Source organism: Heptranchias perlo, unplaced genomic scaffold (genome assembly GCF_035084215.1).
Source record: "Heptranchias perlo isolate sHepPer1 unplaced genomic scaffold, sHepPer1.hap1 HAP1_SCAFFOLD_50, whole genome shotgun sequence".
NCBI lineage: Eukaryota > Metazoa > Chordata > Chondrichthyes > Hexanchiformes > Hexanchidae > Heptranchias > Heptranchias perlo.
In genome coordinates, this window is record NW_027139516.1 from 5,569,930 (window position 1) to 5,584,902 (window position 14,973).

At 44.6% G+C, this 14,973-nt stretch overlaps 1 protein-coding gene across 7 annotated transcripts in view; it reads right to left on the reverse strand.

The window, feature by feature from the left end:
* Positions 1-864: 864 nt before the first annotated feature.
* LOC137314026 (NACHT, LRR and PYD domains-containing protein 3-like) overlaps positions 865-14,973 on the reverse strand; it is a 64,936-nt gene continuing 50,827 nt past the window's right edge. For all 7 annotated transcript variants that reach the window (XM_067979728.1, XM_067979724.1, XM_067979723.1 and 4 more), the window contains 10 exons: positions 13,919-14,012; positions 11,087-11,253; positions 10,599-10,770; positions 10,428-10,493; positions 6,210-7,947; positions 3,552-3,638; positions 3,222-3,392; positions 2,924-3,094; positions 2,607-2,774; positions 865-2,434 (listed from right to left, as the gene is read on the reverse strand). In XM_067979728.1, the coding sequence (XP_067835829.1) occupies positions 2,347-2,434; positions 2,607-2,774; positions 2,924-3,094; positions 3,222-3,392; positions 3,552-3,638; positions 6,210-7,947; positions 10,428-10,493; positions 10,599-10,770; positions 11,087-11,253; positions 13,919-13,982 (2,892 nt within the window). In that variant the 5' untranslated portion in view covers positions 13,983-14,012 and the 3' untranslated portion in view covers positions 865-2,346. The remainder of the gene's footprint in view (positions 2,435-2,606; positions 2,775-2,923; positions 3,095-3,221; positions 3,393-3,551; positions 3,639-6,209; positions 7,948-10,427; positions 10,494-10,598; positions 10,771-11,086; positions 11,254-13,918; positions 14,013-14,973) is intronic.

Sequence of the window (14,973 nt, forward strand, 5' to 3'; positions counted from 1 at the left end):
GATGGCGGCGTTACTTGCCGCCATTTTGTCCAAGATGACATCCGTAATTGCCGCCATTTTGTCGAAAATGGCCGCCGTACTTGCCGCCTTTTTGTCCAGGTTGGCGTCCGTACTTGCGTCGATTTCATTGAAGATGGCTGCCGTAATTGCCGCAATTTTGTCAAAGAAGGCCGCCGTACATGCCGCCATTCTGTCCAAGGTTGCCGACGTACTTGAAATAAATTTATCCAAGATGGTGACTGTTCTTAAATCTATTTTATCCAAGATGGCAGCCTTTCTTGCCGCCATTTTTTCGGCGATGGCCACTGTACTTGCGGCCATTTTGCCCAAGGTGGCTGCCATATATGCCGTAATTTTGTCCAAGATGGGGTACGTAATTGCAGCGATTTTTTCCAATATGGCCACTGTTCTCGCAGCAATTTTGCACAAGATGGGTGCCATAGTTGCCGCCATTTTGTCCAAGATGGCCAACGTACTTGCGGCTTTTTTGTCCAAGATGGCTGGTGTACTCGCCGCTATTTTTTCGAAGATGGCCGCTGCACTTGCGTCCATTTTGTCAAAGGTGGCTGCTGTACATGCCGCCATCTTGCTGCGTTGCCCTCATTTTACGTTGAATGTCGGGAAGCTATTTTGTGAAGTTCCAGATGAGCTCTTTTGCTCACAGTCCGTCTCACCATTTTGTGTAAATTGTATATCCAGACCCTCCCACCCGGGGTAAGACCTTCCCAGTTCAATAGACCGATGGTCACATCTATGATGCCAGTTGGACGAGGTGTGATGTAGTTTCCAGGAAAAATTATTCAATATTTGAAAATACGAACACCAGTATTTTTATTTTAAATAATGAGGAGACCAGGCCTGAGCTGAATGAAACGGTGGAGTTTTATTAACACAGCACACGGACAATAACTTACATTTAAATAGCGCCTTTATATTAGCAAAACGTCCAAGGTACTTTACAGGAGCAATCAGACAAAACTTTACACTGAGCCACATAAGGAACTATAAGGGCAGGTGGCCAAAACCTTTGTCCAAGTGGTAGGTTATAAGGAGCATCAAAATGGAGGAGAGAGAGGGAGAGAGGTGGAAAGGTTTAGGGGGTGAATTGCAGAGCCTAGGGCCTTCTGCAGCTGAAGGCACGGTTCACAGGGGCACGTTCCAGATTCTGACTCCTTACTGGGAGAGGCACCCTTTCTTTCCGTAAATTGACCCAGTGTCCCACTAAAGCTCAGGCTGGGCCCCACCCTGGGCCCTACCTGTCTGTACATTGACCCAGTGTCCCACTGCAGCCCAGACTGAGCTCCACCCTCGGCCCTTCCTGTCTGCACATTGACCCAGTGTCCCACTGCAGCCCAGACTGAGCCCCATCCTGGGCCCTTCCTGTTTGTATATTGACCCAGTGTCCCACTGCAGCCCAGACTGAGCCCAAACCTGGGCCCTTCCTGTCTGTACATTGACCCAGTGTCCCACTGCAGCCCAGACTGAGTCCCACCCTGGGCCCTTCCTGTCTGTACATTGAACCAGTGTCCCACTGCAGCTCAGACTGAGCGCCACCCTGGGCCCTTCCTGTCTGTACATTGACCCAGTGTCCCACTGCAGCCCAGACTGAGCGCCACCCTGGGCCCTTCCTGTCTGTACATTGACCCAGTGCCCCACTGCAGCCCAGACTGAGCCCCACCCTGGGCCCTTCCTGTCTGTACATTGACCCAGTGTCCCACTGCAGCCCAGACTGAGCCCCACCCTGGGCCCTTCCTCTCTGTACATTGACCCAGTGTCCCACTGCAGCCCAGACTGAGCCCCACCCTGGGCCCTTCCTGTCTGTACATTGACCCAGTGTCCCACTGCAGCCCAGACTGAGCCCCACCCTGGGCCCTTCCTGTCTGTACATTGACCCAGTGTCCCATTGGTGACCATCCAGCCCCGGATATCCGGCAGAATCAGCGCTGGGGGACCGGGTGACTGAGTCTCGTGACCCTGTCGCTGGGCCTCTGACGTCACAATGGGAGACGACGCTCGCTCAGCTCGAGCTGGAAACCGTTAAAGGGCCGTTAGGATTTCAACCTGGAGCGCGGCCGGTTAAAGGGGAGGCCACAGAGAATCGGCCAAAAATGTTCATACAATGAGACCAGTAATGGTTATAAATTGAAATGTTCATATAATGAGACCAGGAATGGTTATAAATTGAAATGTTCATATAATGAGACCAGGAATGGTTATAAATTGAAATGTTCATATAATGAGACCAGGAATGGTTATAAATTGAAATGTTCATATAATGAGACCAGGAATGGTTATAAATTGAAATGTTCATATAATGAGACCAGGAATGGTCATAAATTGAAATGTTCACACTCCCACATTCAGTCCGGGTCTGGATTCCCGCAGTGACTCCAGGTGTCTCTTTCCATTTGGACTGAACCGATTCCCCCAAAGCCTGAAACAGATTAAAGATTAAACAGGAAATAAACAGATTGAACAACGGTGTAAATAACAGGGAGACTGGGGTTAATATTTCAATCAAAGTTACAGACAAATATTACCCATAAAAGGGACTGAATCCCATTAATATTTTATTTATTACTTTAAACATTAACACAAACACTCACCCGATCCGCTCCAGACTCCTGCGGGTCAGTATGAGGGAGCGGAGAGCGGGGACAGATCGGTCTGTAAAGGAGTTTAATCCAAGGTTCAGACCCGTCAGTGACCGGTTTGTACTGAGAGCGGAGACGAGATCCTTGGTACAAGAATCTGTGAGACCGACATCATCCAGACTGGGGATCAGAGAGAGAGAGAAATAACAGGAATCAGGTTAAATCCCCAGTATTAATTTATTAATAACACTATTACTGATACTAATAATAATGTACAATTTTAGACATCCAGTTATTATAAACACAATCTCACACAGTCTGATACTTACTCCAGTTCCTGTATTTTACAGTCCGGTTTACTCAGAGCCGCAGACAGTAGTTTCACTCCTGAATCTCCCAGTTCATTATAATTCAGGTCCAGACCCGTCAGTGACCGGTTTGTACTGAGAGCGGAGGAGAGATCCTCGGTACAAGAAGCTGTGAGACCGTTAGCGCATAACCTGGAGATCAGACAGAGAGAGGAGGGAGAGAGAGCAGAGCAGAGATAACAGGAATCAATGTACATTAATGTACAGTGTTCAGTCATTCAGTTATTATAAACGCAATCTCACACATTCTGATACTTACCGCAGTTCCTGTACTTTACAGTCCGGGTTCCTCAGAGTCACACACAGTAGTTTCACTCCTGAATCTCCCAGTTTATTATAACTCAGGTTCAGTACCATCAGTGACCGGTTTGTACTGAGAGCAGAGACGAGATCTTCGGTACAAGAATCTGTGAGATCGTTATCCCGTAACCTGGAGATCAGAGAGAGAGAGAGAAAGACGAGCAGAGATAACGGGAATCAGAGTAAATTCCCAGTATTTATTTGTATTATTATTACTTATACTGACATTAATGTACAGTGTTAGACATCCAGTTCTTACAAACACAATCTCACACAGTCTGATACTTACTGCAGTTCCTGTATTTTACAGTCCGGGTTCCTCAGAGCCGCAGACAGTAGTTTCACTCCTGAATCTCCCAGTTTATTGCTCGCCAGTCTGAACACAAACAAATGTAAGGAATCTTACAACACCAGGTTATAGTCCAACAAATTTATTTTAAAATCACAAGCTTTCGGAGATTATCTCCTTCGTCAGATGATTTGGGAACTAAAATCTGCCGGTAAAAAGGTACAAATCTAACTGGTTGTGGGGTATTAGTCCAGGAGTACAGACACACACCGGCCAGCGGTGGGGCCTCACACACAGCGGGAGCCTCCTGGGTAAACAAGTGAGCAGTCAATCCAGGAATTTCCCATAATCTGCCCCCTGTTTGTGAGGACCCGCTCGGGGAGGGAACTTCAGAAAATTCCCCAAAAACTGTCGGGCTCGTTGCACCTGAAATAAATGTAGAGCCAGCTTAATGGGAATAAAATGAAAGACTCCCCTCCCCTATAAACTAGGAGTACAGGGACATTGAAAAATTGTCACAGGACAGAATAAACTCTCCTTGTTACATAAAATCCTGGGGGACGGATTTTACAGCAGCCGTTTGCGCTGTTTCACAATATAACTCACCCCGAGATGTTAAACAGATCAACATAATGCTGCATAAAATACAGGTAATAATCACTTTATCATTTAATTCGGGGAAAATCACCGCATTCCCATGAAATCTGGGATTTAAGACCAGAAATGAGACAAGTTTCCCCAAACATGACGGGACCGATCACTGACCTCCAGGAGGGTAATTCTGATCATCAGGGAATGAGACCGGACTGAGGGACATTAAAAGGCTTCACACAGACAGCACTTTATTTAATAAATACATTTACTGACAGTCCCTGAATATATGAGGAGTTGGGCAGAGTGAGATTCATTGTCAGTGACAGGGAAATCTGGTTATTAATTTCCTGAAGATTTTTCAGTGTTTCCTGTAATATCAGAGAGAAATTGTGTCATCTGACGAAGGAGATAATCTCAGAAAGCTTGTGATTTTAAAATAAATTTGTTGGACTATAACCTGGTGTTGTAAGATTCCTTACATTTGTCCACCCCAGTCCATCACCGGCATCTCCACATCATGAACACAAACAGGCAGAGAGTGAGAGACAAACTGAATCCAATCTCCGAACTGACACAATTTCTCTCTGATATTACAGGAAACACTGAAAAATCTTCAGGAAATTAATAACCAGATTTCCCTGTCACTGACAATGAATCTCACTCTACCCAACTCCCCATGTATTCAGGGACTGTCAGTAAATGTATTTATTAACTAAATTGCTGTCTGTGTGAAGCCTTTAAATGTCCCTCAGTCCAGTCTCATTCCCTGATGATCAGAATTACCCTCCTGGAGGTCAGTGACAGGTCTTGTCATGTTTGGGGAAACTTGTCTCATTTCTGGTCTTAAATCCCAGATTTCATGGGAATGCGGTGATTTTCCCCGAATTAAATGATAAAGTGATGATTACCTGTATTTTATGCAGCATTATGTTGATCTGTTTAACATCTCGGGGTGAGTTATATTGTGAAACAGCGCAAACGGCTGCTGTAAAATCCGTCCCCCAGGATTTTATGTAACAAGGTGAGATTATTCTGTCCTGTGACAATTTTTCAATGTCCCTGTACTCCTAGTTTATAGGGGAGGGGAGTCTCTCTCTTTATTCCCATTAAGCTGGCTCTACATTTATTTCAGGTGTAACGGGCCCGACAGTTTATGGGGATTTTTCAGAAGTTCCCTCCCCGAGCGGGTCCTCACAAACAGGGGGCAGATTATGGGAAATTCCTGGATTGACTGCTCACTTGTTTACCCAGGAGGCTCCCGCTGTGTGTGAGACCCCACCGCTGGCCAGTCTGTGTCTGTACTCCTGGACTAATACCCCACAACCAGTTAGATTTGTACCTTTTTACCGGCAGATTTTAGTTCCCAAATCCCACTGAAGCGTCGGCCTGGATTAATGAGCGAGGGGCCTGAATCCACGACCTTCTGACTCAGAGGCACGAGTGCTGCCAGCTGGGTGAAGAGATGGTGGATGTATTGGAGAGTGTGAAGGGCAGTGTCATTGATGAGTTAAGATAACGGACCGCCGTCCTGCGGGGAAAGCTCAGCTCGTCCACTGGGGGTTGACTGCCCGAAAGCTGTGTTTTGCTCTTTGTTACTGAATGTTTGGTATTTCTGCTTCCCTCACAGTGACAGTCCGGTGACTGTCACTTGCCCCCACACCTCGGTAAGAGGGTGGGATGCCCCGACACACTGACTGTTGCAGTTAGTGTCGGTCTACGTGTAAGTAACAGTGAGAAGGAGTCTCTTCAATGGACGTATCTCAGGCAGTGAGAAAAACAACAATAAATATCATTCATTGGAATTAAATTATCAGACTCTTTCAGTGACCTGTATTTACTGATCTGAGAAAAACTGTACAATCCCGAATTGTTCACAAGGATCCATTTTAGATTCTTCAGTCGTCAGGGAATTACTAACCGATCCTATTATCATTTGTCATATTTGTGTTGAATCTACATCTCTCTGGCTTAACTGAACTGCTGTTTCCCTTAATTACGGAGCAACAATACAATCCGTGACTGTTCTACAATTGGCCTAACAGTTAGAGACAAATAAACAGTTACCTCAACGCCTGGCATTTGTGCAGTGCGGGTCCCAGCCGCTGGAGTCCTTCACACCGAATGGAGCAGTGCCACAGATCGAGGTGTTTGATTGTATCACAGAGTCCAATGACATGAGACAGCAACGCACAGTCAATCGGGGTCAGTCTGAATCCACTAAATGTAAGTGTTTCCACAGATCCCACTGTGACCCGAGCCAGTGTTTGATTCTGAGACTCAAACAGGTAGTGGAATGTATTCAGGAGGTCCCTTTTACCAGTTTCACTCTCTGTCTTTCCAATCTCTCCTTCAACCTTCTCCTTCACCCAGTCAATCACTCCGCAGATTGTTTGATGAAGAAATGGACCCAGAAACTCGACCAGGGGCCGAGCTGACTGTGAGGAGGAGAGACCAACAACAAAACGGAGAAATATCTCAAATCTCCCATCTTCCTTGTTGTGGGCTTCACTGAGGAGTTTCCGGATGTCCCCTGGATCTGGAGTCAGGAATTGTGCGAGTGCGGCTACAAACACTTGGATGGTGAGGTGCGGGAATGTGTAAACCACACTCTGGGCAGAATCATCTCTCTCCAAAAGTTCCATCATGAACCCAGACAGGAACTGGGAAGGTTGCAGATTGTACTTGATCAAATCTCCATTTCTAAACACAATCTTCTTCTCCGAGACTCCTGTGAAGGCCATCTCACCGATCTTCAGTAACACATCACGGGGGGATTCAATCTCTCGGCCATGGTTTTTCAGAATATTGTAAATATAGTAGGAATATAGTTGGGTGATGGTCTTGGTAACTCGCTGCTGTTTCCTGTCTCTTTGTGTGAAGAAGGGACCCAGTGACAGACCGAGGATCCAGCAGTAGGAAGGGTTGTAACACATGGTGTACAGGATCTCGTTCTCCCCCACATGTTTGAAAACAGCTGCTGCCACCATCTGATCTTCAAAAAACTTGTTGAAATATTCCTTCCTTTCTTCACCAACAAATCCCAGGATTTCAGCCCAGACACTGATCTCAGCCTTTTCCAATAAATATAATGCAGTGGGGCGGCTGGTCACGAGCACTGAACATCCTGGGAGCAGCTTGTGCTGTATTAAACTGTACACAATGTCAGACACTTCACACTGGTCTTCAGGATCTGTGCACATGTACTGAGGTTCTGTATTTCTCTGATCGTCAGCAAAATCAATACTGTCCTTGAATTCATCTAAACCATCGAATATAAACAGTAATCTCTCTGGGTTCTTCCAGAGCTCTCCCAGAATATTCCCAAAGTAAGGATACAGATCCAGTATTAGATTCCTCAGGTTTATTCTACAGTTAATAGCGTTCAAATCCCGGAATTTAAAACTGAAAACAAATTGAAACTGTGGGTATATTTTCCCAGTGGCCCAGTCATAAACAATCTTTTGTACCATTGTTGTTTTTCCAATCCCCGCGACTCCGCTCACTGCTGCTGAACTCCCAGATTTGGATTTTCTCTGGGAAAAACTGCTCTGGAACAATTGATCAGTTCGGATTTTTTCCAGTTCTCTCCGGAGATGTTTCTCTCTCCACTGTTCATGGTCTCGGCCTCTTGCCAGCAGTTCATGTTCTACAAGTGTCCGATCTCGAACTGCAGAAATGACCGTTAGCTCAGTGTATAGAGTGACCAGCTGGAAAATCTTAACCTTCTCCTTTATTAGGATCGTGTTCACTCTCAGTGTTTCAGTTTGGACCCGGAGTGTTTCCTTGTGTTTCTGTTGAACATCTTCAATTAGAACAGACAGAAAGTGGTTCTCAATGTTAGTTGTATTGATATAAAAACAAATTCTCTATATCAGTAAAATGTTCCGAGATTGAGTTCACAGCTTCAATAGAGGTGCGAGCAGGAAATTAAACTCAGTTACTGAAAACCTCGCTTGAAAATTAACAAGGCTGAGAGAAGTTTCAAATCCTCACTTGATTCGAATATTTACAGAACGTGGAGATTTCTATGACGGTGATATTTTCCCTCTGATGGTTAATATTATCAGCCCTGTCCTGTACCATGGACATCTCATGGCATATCCAGACCTGATTCTAGTTATGTGAAACTCGAGGTTCGTGTCGATTAATCTATGAAACCGTCAATGGTGCTGACCTTCTGCGGAAATGGGAACAAGATTATTGTGTGCATTGGGAGAGGGACAGACTGTGAATGGACAAAAGTCCAACTGTTATTCTATCAGACCTCAGGAAGGTTACCGGGATAATGTGGGCACTGGGAGAGGGACAGACTGTGAATGGACAGAAGTCCCACTGTTATTGTGTTCGACCTCGGGCAGGTTATCTGGGGTACTGTGTGCATTGGGAGAGGGACAGACTGTGAATGGACAGAAGTCCCACTGTTTAACCTCGGTATTGGGGAAACTTTTAGAATCGGGACTCGGGTATGCTATCTGGGGTATTACCTGTACATCTATAGTCACCTGATCGCAGGTAAAGCTTGTTGCCATTCTTAAGGTACAGAGGGGAATCAGAGAGGTGATTTCATGTATTGGAGTATTGGTCGAGGGAAGGGTGACGGGGCTTGATGTATTTTGTTTGGGCAAGAAACTTCGATATTGAAATGTTTTAATGGAATTCAGAACATTACTGCAGGAAACAGGCTCACAATCATCAAAATAATTAATAACGGAGAAAACTGAAAGTCAGAAATACGAAGGTAAATCAGGATAATTTTCTCACCCAAAGGGTCAGAAAGCGAAGACCAGTTACCAGGGAAGGACACTAAAGGGGCAGAGTAAGTGGGGTGAAGAGATAATTGAACGTGTTTCTGTGGATACACTGCGAGGAGGGATAGGTGTGGTCATCTATCTAACAGGGACAGGCTTATTTGGGCCAAATGGCCTTTTCCTGTCTCTAATCATTCTCCTGTTATGTTGTGTTTCAGAAATTGTGAACAATTTTTCATCAGTTTTACACCTACATTGAATGTGTTTTTCGAACAGTCCTGTCATATCACCGATTAGAATTAGAATTAGAACTACTGACCACATCACTCAGTGTAATGTTAGAGCAGTAAACATTCACAGTTCATTTCAACTGTTCGACTAATAATTGTACTCCGTTGTTTCATTTTGGTCTGAATTTCCTTCAATGAAAGTTTGGGAAATTACAAATCTGTTTCCATTAGTCATTACATTAGGAGCAAAAAGACCCTTGAGTTAAAGGACTATTCTTTCAGTAGAATAAGGTTGTCTCTTTCATTGCCATTCGGAAGCCAGCCCATAACTTCCTAATTACCCTGAGCATTGTCTTTCCCTCACATTTCTCCACGGATTAATGATCAATTGAGTGAACATCTGTACATCTTCTCAGATCAGATCGAAACCTTTGGCGTATCGTTCTGTGCTGTGTAATGATAACATTTAAATATTTCGCATTTCTCCACCTCATTCCCTCGAGTTGATGCTGTGTCAGATTTCGAGGGGTGCAAGTAACCCACAGCATCCGGCTCAAGGCACCGCTCTTTACTTTGAGCCCAGAACATCAGGGCGGCACATAGGAAGTGTGCATTCGGACTCACAGGGTGTCGGAACCGAGCAAAGTGTGTATTGGGTTTTAGAGTGTAGCAGGATCCTGCCAGGTGTGTATGGAGTTCAGAGTGTATCAGGATCCTACCAGGTGTGTATGAGGATTCACAGTGTATCAGGCTCCTACCAGGTGTGTATGAGGATTCACAGTGTATCAGGATCCTGCCAGGTGTGTATGGGGATTTCACAGTGTTTCAGTATCCTGCCTGATGTTTATGGGGATTCACAGTGTATCAGGATCCTGCCTGGAATGTCTGGGGATTCACAGTGTATCAGGATCCTGCCAGGTGTGTCGGGGGATTCACACAGTGTCAGGATCCTGCCTGGTATGTATGCAGCTGGATTAATTGGAGCAATGCAAAACTTGCAAATTTATCAATAATTCAAAATCCGTAGTGAATTTTAACTTCAATCAACGCAAAATATTATTTTTCTGCGATGCCAGGGCACCTCACAGATGTGTATGAAGTGCTGCATGAATTCGGATCCTGCCAGATGCTTTTGTGGTTTCACAGGATTAATGAGTAATCAAAATGGACTTTTATTCTGTTTCATCCACCCTTTGAATTTCTGATCCCCCGATTCTGACAGTCTCTAAACAAAAGTCTACAGTCAAACATTCTGATTCTCAGAAGTGAAATGAACAGTTTGAAATCTCCATTTCATCATTTACCTTTCAGGTGACTGGGTATTTCAGATAAACCTCGTCTGATGTTCATATAATCAAATGGATCAGGACCTGTTTAAATAAATTAGCTTTCATGAAATCAGATCTGTGTAATATTATAGTAAATTCTGCAGTGTTTCAATCTGAAATTGAATTCAGTTTGAGATTTTACCGTACCAAGTTCCTGCATCTCTTTCAGTATTTTGTCCAATTTTGGTACCACATGGTGCATTTTCACAAAGGATTCCCACATCACCCTTCGGGCCCGAGAGCCTTTCTCCATCACCAGATTTAGGAGAAGTTTGGAACTGTCCGTCCTGTTACCCTTCTCCACGAGATCAGTGACTTTCTGTAAAGAATAATAATTAATATACTGTCCTCTCCTTTTCGCAGTCCCACTTAAACTGTTTCCTTTTTGTTTTCAGTTCACACAAGAGTTATAACCGAACCGTTCCCCTGTCCTTTGTACAGACACTGACCGATCCACCGGGTATTTTCTCCTCTTCGCATCATTGTTTCAGATTCACTGTATTTTCAGTTTGATCCATTTCTTTCCTATTTGACCTGTTTCTGTTCTGTCACATTCTATGATTCTAAGATCTGATATCCTTTTAGTTCTGTGATATTTAAATAATCCAAACTTGTTCTGTGTCCCTCCCACTTACCCGATGTTCCTGTCCACTGAAATGCCTCTCGTATGTTAACAACGAGCTGACTCCGTCCACCCCTTCTTCAATCGCCTGTTCTAGTCTGTCCCGGTAGAATTTCGTCAATTGGAACAGCTGGTAATCGTCGCAATTTGTCAGGAACTCAATGATTGCAATGTTCGGATCTGTGAACAAAAATGGACAAAACTAAACACATTATTGTCTTTCCATCCGGACGGCTACATTTCCTCATATACCAAACGGCTGAAGCCTCCTTGGGAGCCACATTATCAAACACCTTCTGAAAACCCATATGCACCACCTGTGCTGCACCCCATCGATCTATATGGTCACCTCTCAACAAAGCTGTATTAAATTTATCAAATACGGCTTGTCTGCAGCGAATCAGTTCCTGCCCCCCCCCCCTCCCCCTGATCTTCCCCTGTATCTCTAAATGTTCACTAATTTTACCTGGAATTACAGATTCGAGGAGTTTGCCCAGTACTGACAGAGACTAATTGGTCGTTGACCCTCTCTCCTTATTTTACCAGAGACATTACTTGGGCTCCTTCAGTCCATCTGGATATTTTTGATAACAAAGGAGGATTGAGAAATTGTGATCAGAGTCCCTCCTGTCGCCTATCTAACTTCCTTTAACAGCCTCGGGTGTGTTATCTCTGGGCTCAGTGATTTATCCACCTCGGCGATGTTTCTCAGATCCAAATCCTTCTCTACAGTTACCTCTAACTATGATCCCACATCCTCCTCCAGTACACCAACATTTTCACTTCCACCATCATTTTTAGAAATTAAAGGAAATATTTTGTATCTCCCCAAACCTTCATCCACAACCAGTTTCCCCCAGTTCCCCTCTATCTCACCTCCACTGATTGCTGGCCTGCAAAACCCACCGAGAATTGTGCTATTTCCCTTCCTATTAGTTAACTGTGTACATATGGATTCTATCTTAACACAGCTCCCTGGAACAGCCTTATGTTCGAAACCTCTCCTTCTCTCTCTCCCTCTGTTTTCCTTTAAGACTCTCCTTAAAACCGTCCTCTTTGACCAAGCTTTTGGTCTCCTGTCCTCATATCTCCTTATTTGATTCAGTGACAAATTGTGTTTGATAATCGCTCCTGTCACACACCCTGGGTCGTTTTACTACATTAAATTTGAAACATAAACACAATTTGTTATTGTTCCAGCTCTGTCATAGAACCTTTATTAATACTGGAGACCAGGGGTATTTTTCTCTCCCCTCAAAATGTTACAACCAGGAGCATTTCGCTCTGAGCCTTGTGGAAACTCAGGCCCTGTCTTACAGATACCAGATCACATCTGTCATGTTTCTGATTTTCCGAATGTGTTTGGAATGATCTGTATATTCACAGACATAACACACAATCCTAACTCCGATTTTTTGTAATGTTGACCCATTTTCGTTTCTTGTTTTTTTTTAATAGCAAGTGACTTTCTCTCTCAATATTTCAAAACCAACTTCCTCTTTACCTGCTAATAACTTTTCACTCTTTCATAAATCTTCGTTCCTGCTCCAGGTTTCATTAATTCCACTCTCTAGTCTCAGATCCGGAGTTTCCCCATCCTCCAGTCATATCAGCTGAAACCCTCCCACTGCTCCATTCACCCAGTCTGTAAAACCATTGTTGGTCGGTTCAGACCGTGACCGTCCCTTCCCTTCCCTTCTCGCTGAACTCACGCCAGTCCCCAAGACCGTGAACCCTTCCCTCCTGCTCCATTCACCCAGTCTGTAAAACCATTGTTGGTCGGTGCAGACCGTGATCGTCCCTTCCCTTCTCCCTGAACTCACTCCAGTCCCCAAGACCGTGAACCCTTCCCTCCTGCTCCATTCACCCAGTCTGTAAAACCATTGTTGGTCGGTTCAGACCGTGACTGTCCCTTCCCTTCTCCCTGAACTCACTCTCGTCGCGAAGACCGTGAACCCTTCCCTCCTGCTCCATTCACCCAGTCTGTAAAACTATTGATGGTCGGTTCAGACCGTGACCGTCCCTTCCATTCTCCCTGAACTCACTCTCGTCGCGAAGACCGTGAACCCTTCCCTCCTGCTCCATTCACCCAGTCTGTAAAACTATTGATGGTCGGTTCAGACCGTGACTGTCCCTTCCCTTCTCCCTGAACTCACTCTTGTCCAGAAGACGGTGTACTCTTCCCTCCTGCTACAGCCCTGCAGCCACACATTTGCCTACCTCCTTAAGCAGCCCAGTGCAAACCAATTCGGAGATCACCAGCGAGAGGCCTTGTTTTTAGTTTAGAACCTGAGCCTTAATATTCCCACCATAAATGTATTTATCTCCGTGTTATTGATTCCGACCATAACTATTCACTACTCTCGTTTCCATCCCAGAGATGGTCCCACCTGTTCCAGGATGTTCTTCCCTCTGACACCAGGGAGGCAACTTACCATTCGGGACCTGCTCAGGGCTACAGAAGAGTCTGTTTATTCCCTGACTATGGAATATCCCACCACTATCATTCCACCATTCCTGTGACCCACCTGCCTCTCATCCCCCGCCCCACTCGGGGTGTCCCCCTGCTGCCCGATCTCACACTGTTACTCAGGAAGACCATCCTCTGAGTCACTGTCTCTATCCACCTTACAGTCCCAAACACCAGGTATCTATTGGACAGTTCCAGTACTCAGGAGATCCCTCCACCTGTGACTGCACTGTCCCTCTAGATGGTCACTCACTTCCCTCTATCTTCACAGTATCTGCGCAGTTACCTCTTCCAGTGTGAGCTGCAGGTTCTTGCTCGTGATCTGGACCCTTTGTCAGGACAGAAATTCAATTTTGAAGAATTTTCTGAACCTACCTGTGTCCATTCTCATTCTTGTTGAAGATGTTGGCTTTTCTCCCCTGTTTGAACCTTCAGCCATGGTGGTGACAAATTCCCAGATTCTGATGCTCTGTAATAAATATAATATTAATAGGAGAGTTAGACAGAAATATTAAAATGAGCAGGAGAGCGTTCCCTTGTTAAACATGTTACAAAGCCCCTCTTCCCCCATCAGTGCAACAGCTGTTATCTCTAATATCGAGCATTTCCTGAGTGTTATGATCAACACTCCACATCTGGTGTGACACAGACAGCTGCCCCGTGAAATCCAGTAAGTCCCGCTGATCTCCACAACCCAGTTACTGTCGGCCGAGACTCTGCACTGGGAGGGCCAATTTGTAAGCTTCACTCGCACATTGCAGATCAAAAACAGTTTTATTCCTCAGGTAGTTAATATTCTGGAAGGAAATATGGAGCAGGGTGATCATTGGTGAATTAAATGACCCTTCACTCGGTTTAACACAGTCTGGTGATATTGTATTATTTTATTCACATAAGTGTTTGGTATTTTTGATTTGTTGAGTTTTGATTTTAAATCCTGTTACTTTATGAATATGATATCTATCCACATATACAATATATAGCAGGGTGTGATTCCTCTGGTCTGTATGGGCAGTGACAGTGTGCGTGTGTTCATGGAGATGTGTCCTCGTTGGTGCTTCTGTTAGAAAATATTCATCACATTCCTCATGGTGTCAGCAGCTGATTAATGAGCACAGTAGGAGGTGAGAAGATTTACCACTGTTCTAATATTAACACTAGTGAGCACTGTCGGAGGTAAGATTTATCACTGTTCAATTATTAACAGTAATGAGCACTTTAGGAGGTAAGGAGATTTACCACTGTTCTAACATTAACAGTAATGAGCACTTTAGGAGGTGAGGAGATTTACCACTGTTCTAATTTTAACACTAATGAGCACTGTAAGAGGTGAGGAGATTTACCACTGTTCTAATATTAATGTTATGAATTGTGTAACTTTAAACATTTCGGTGATGCACAGTCCTAATTTATGGAATGTCGCCAGGGTT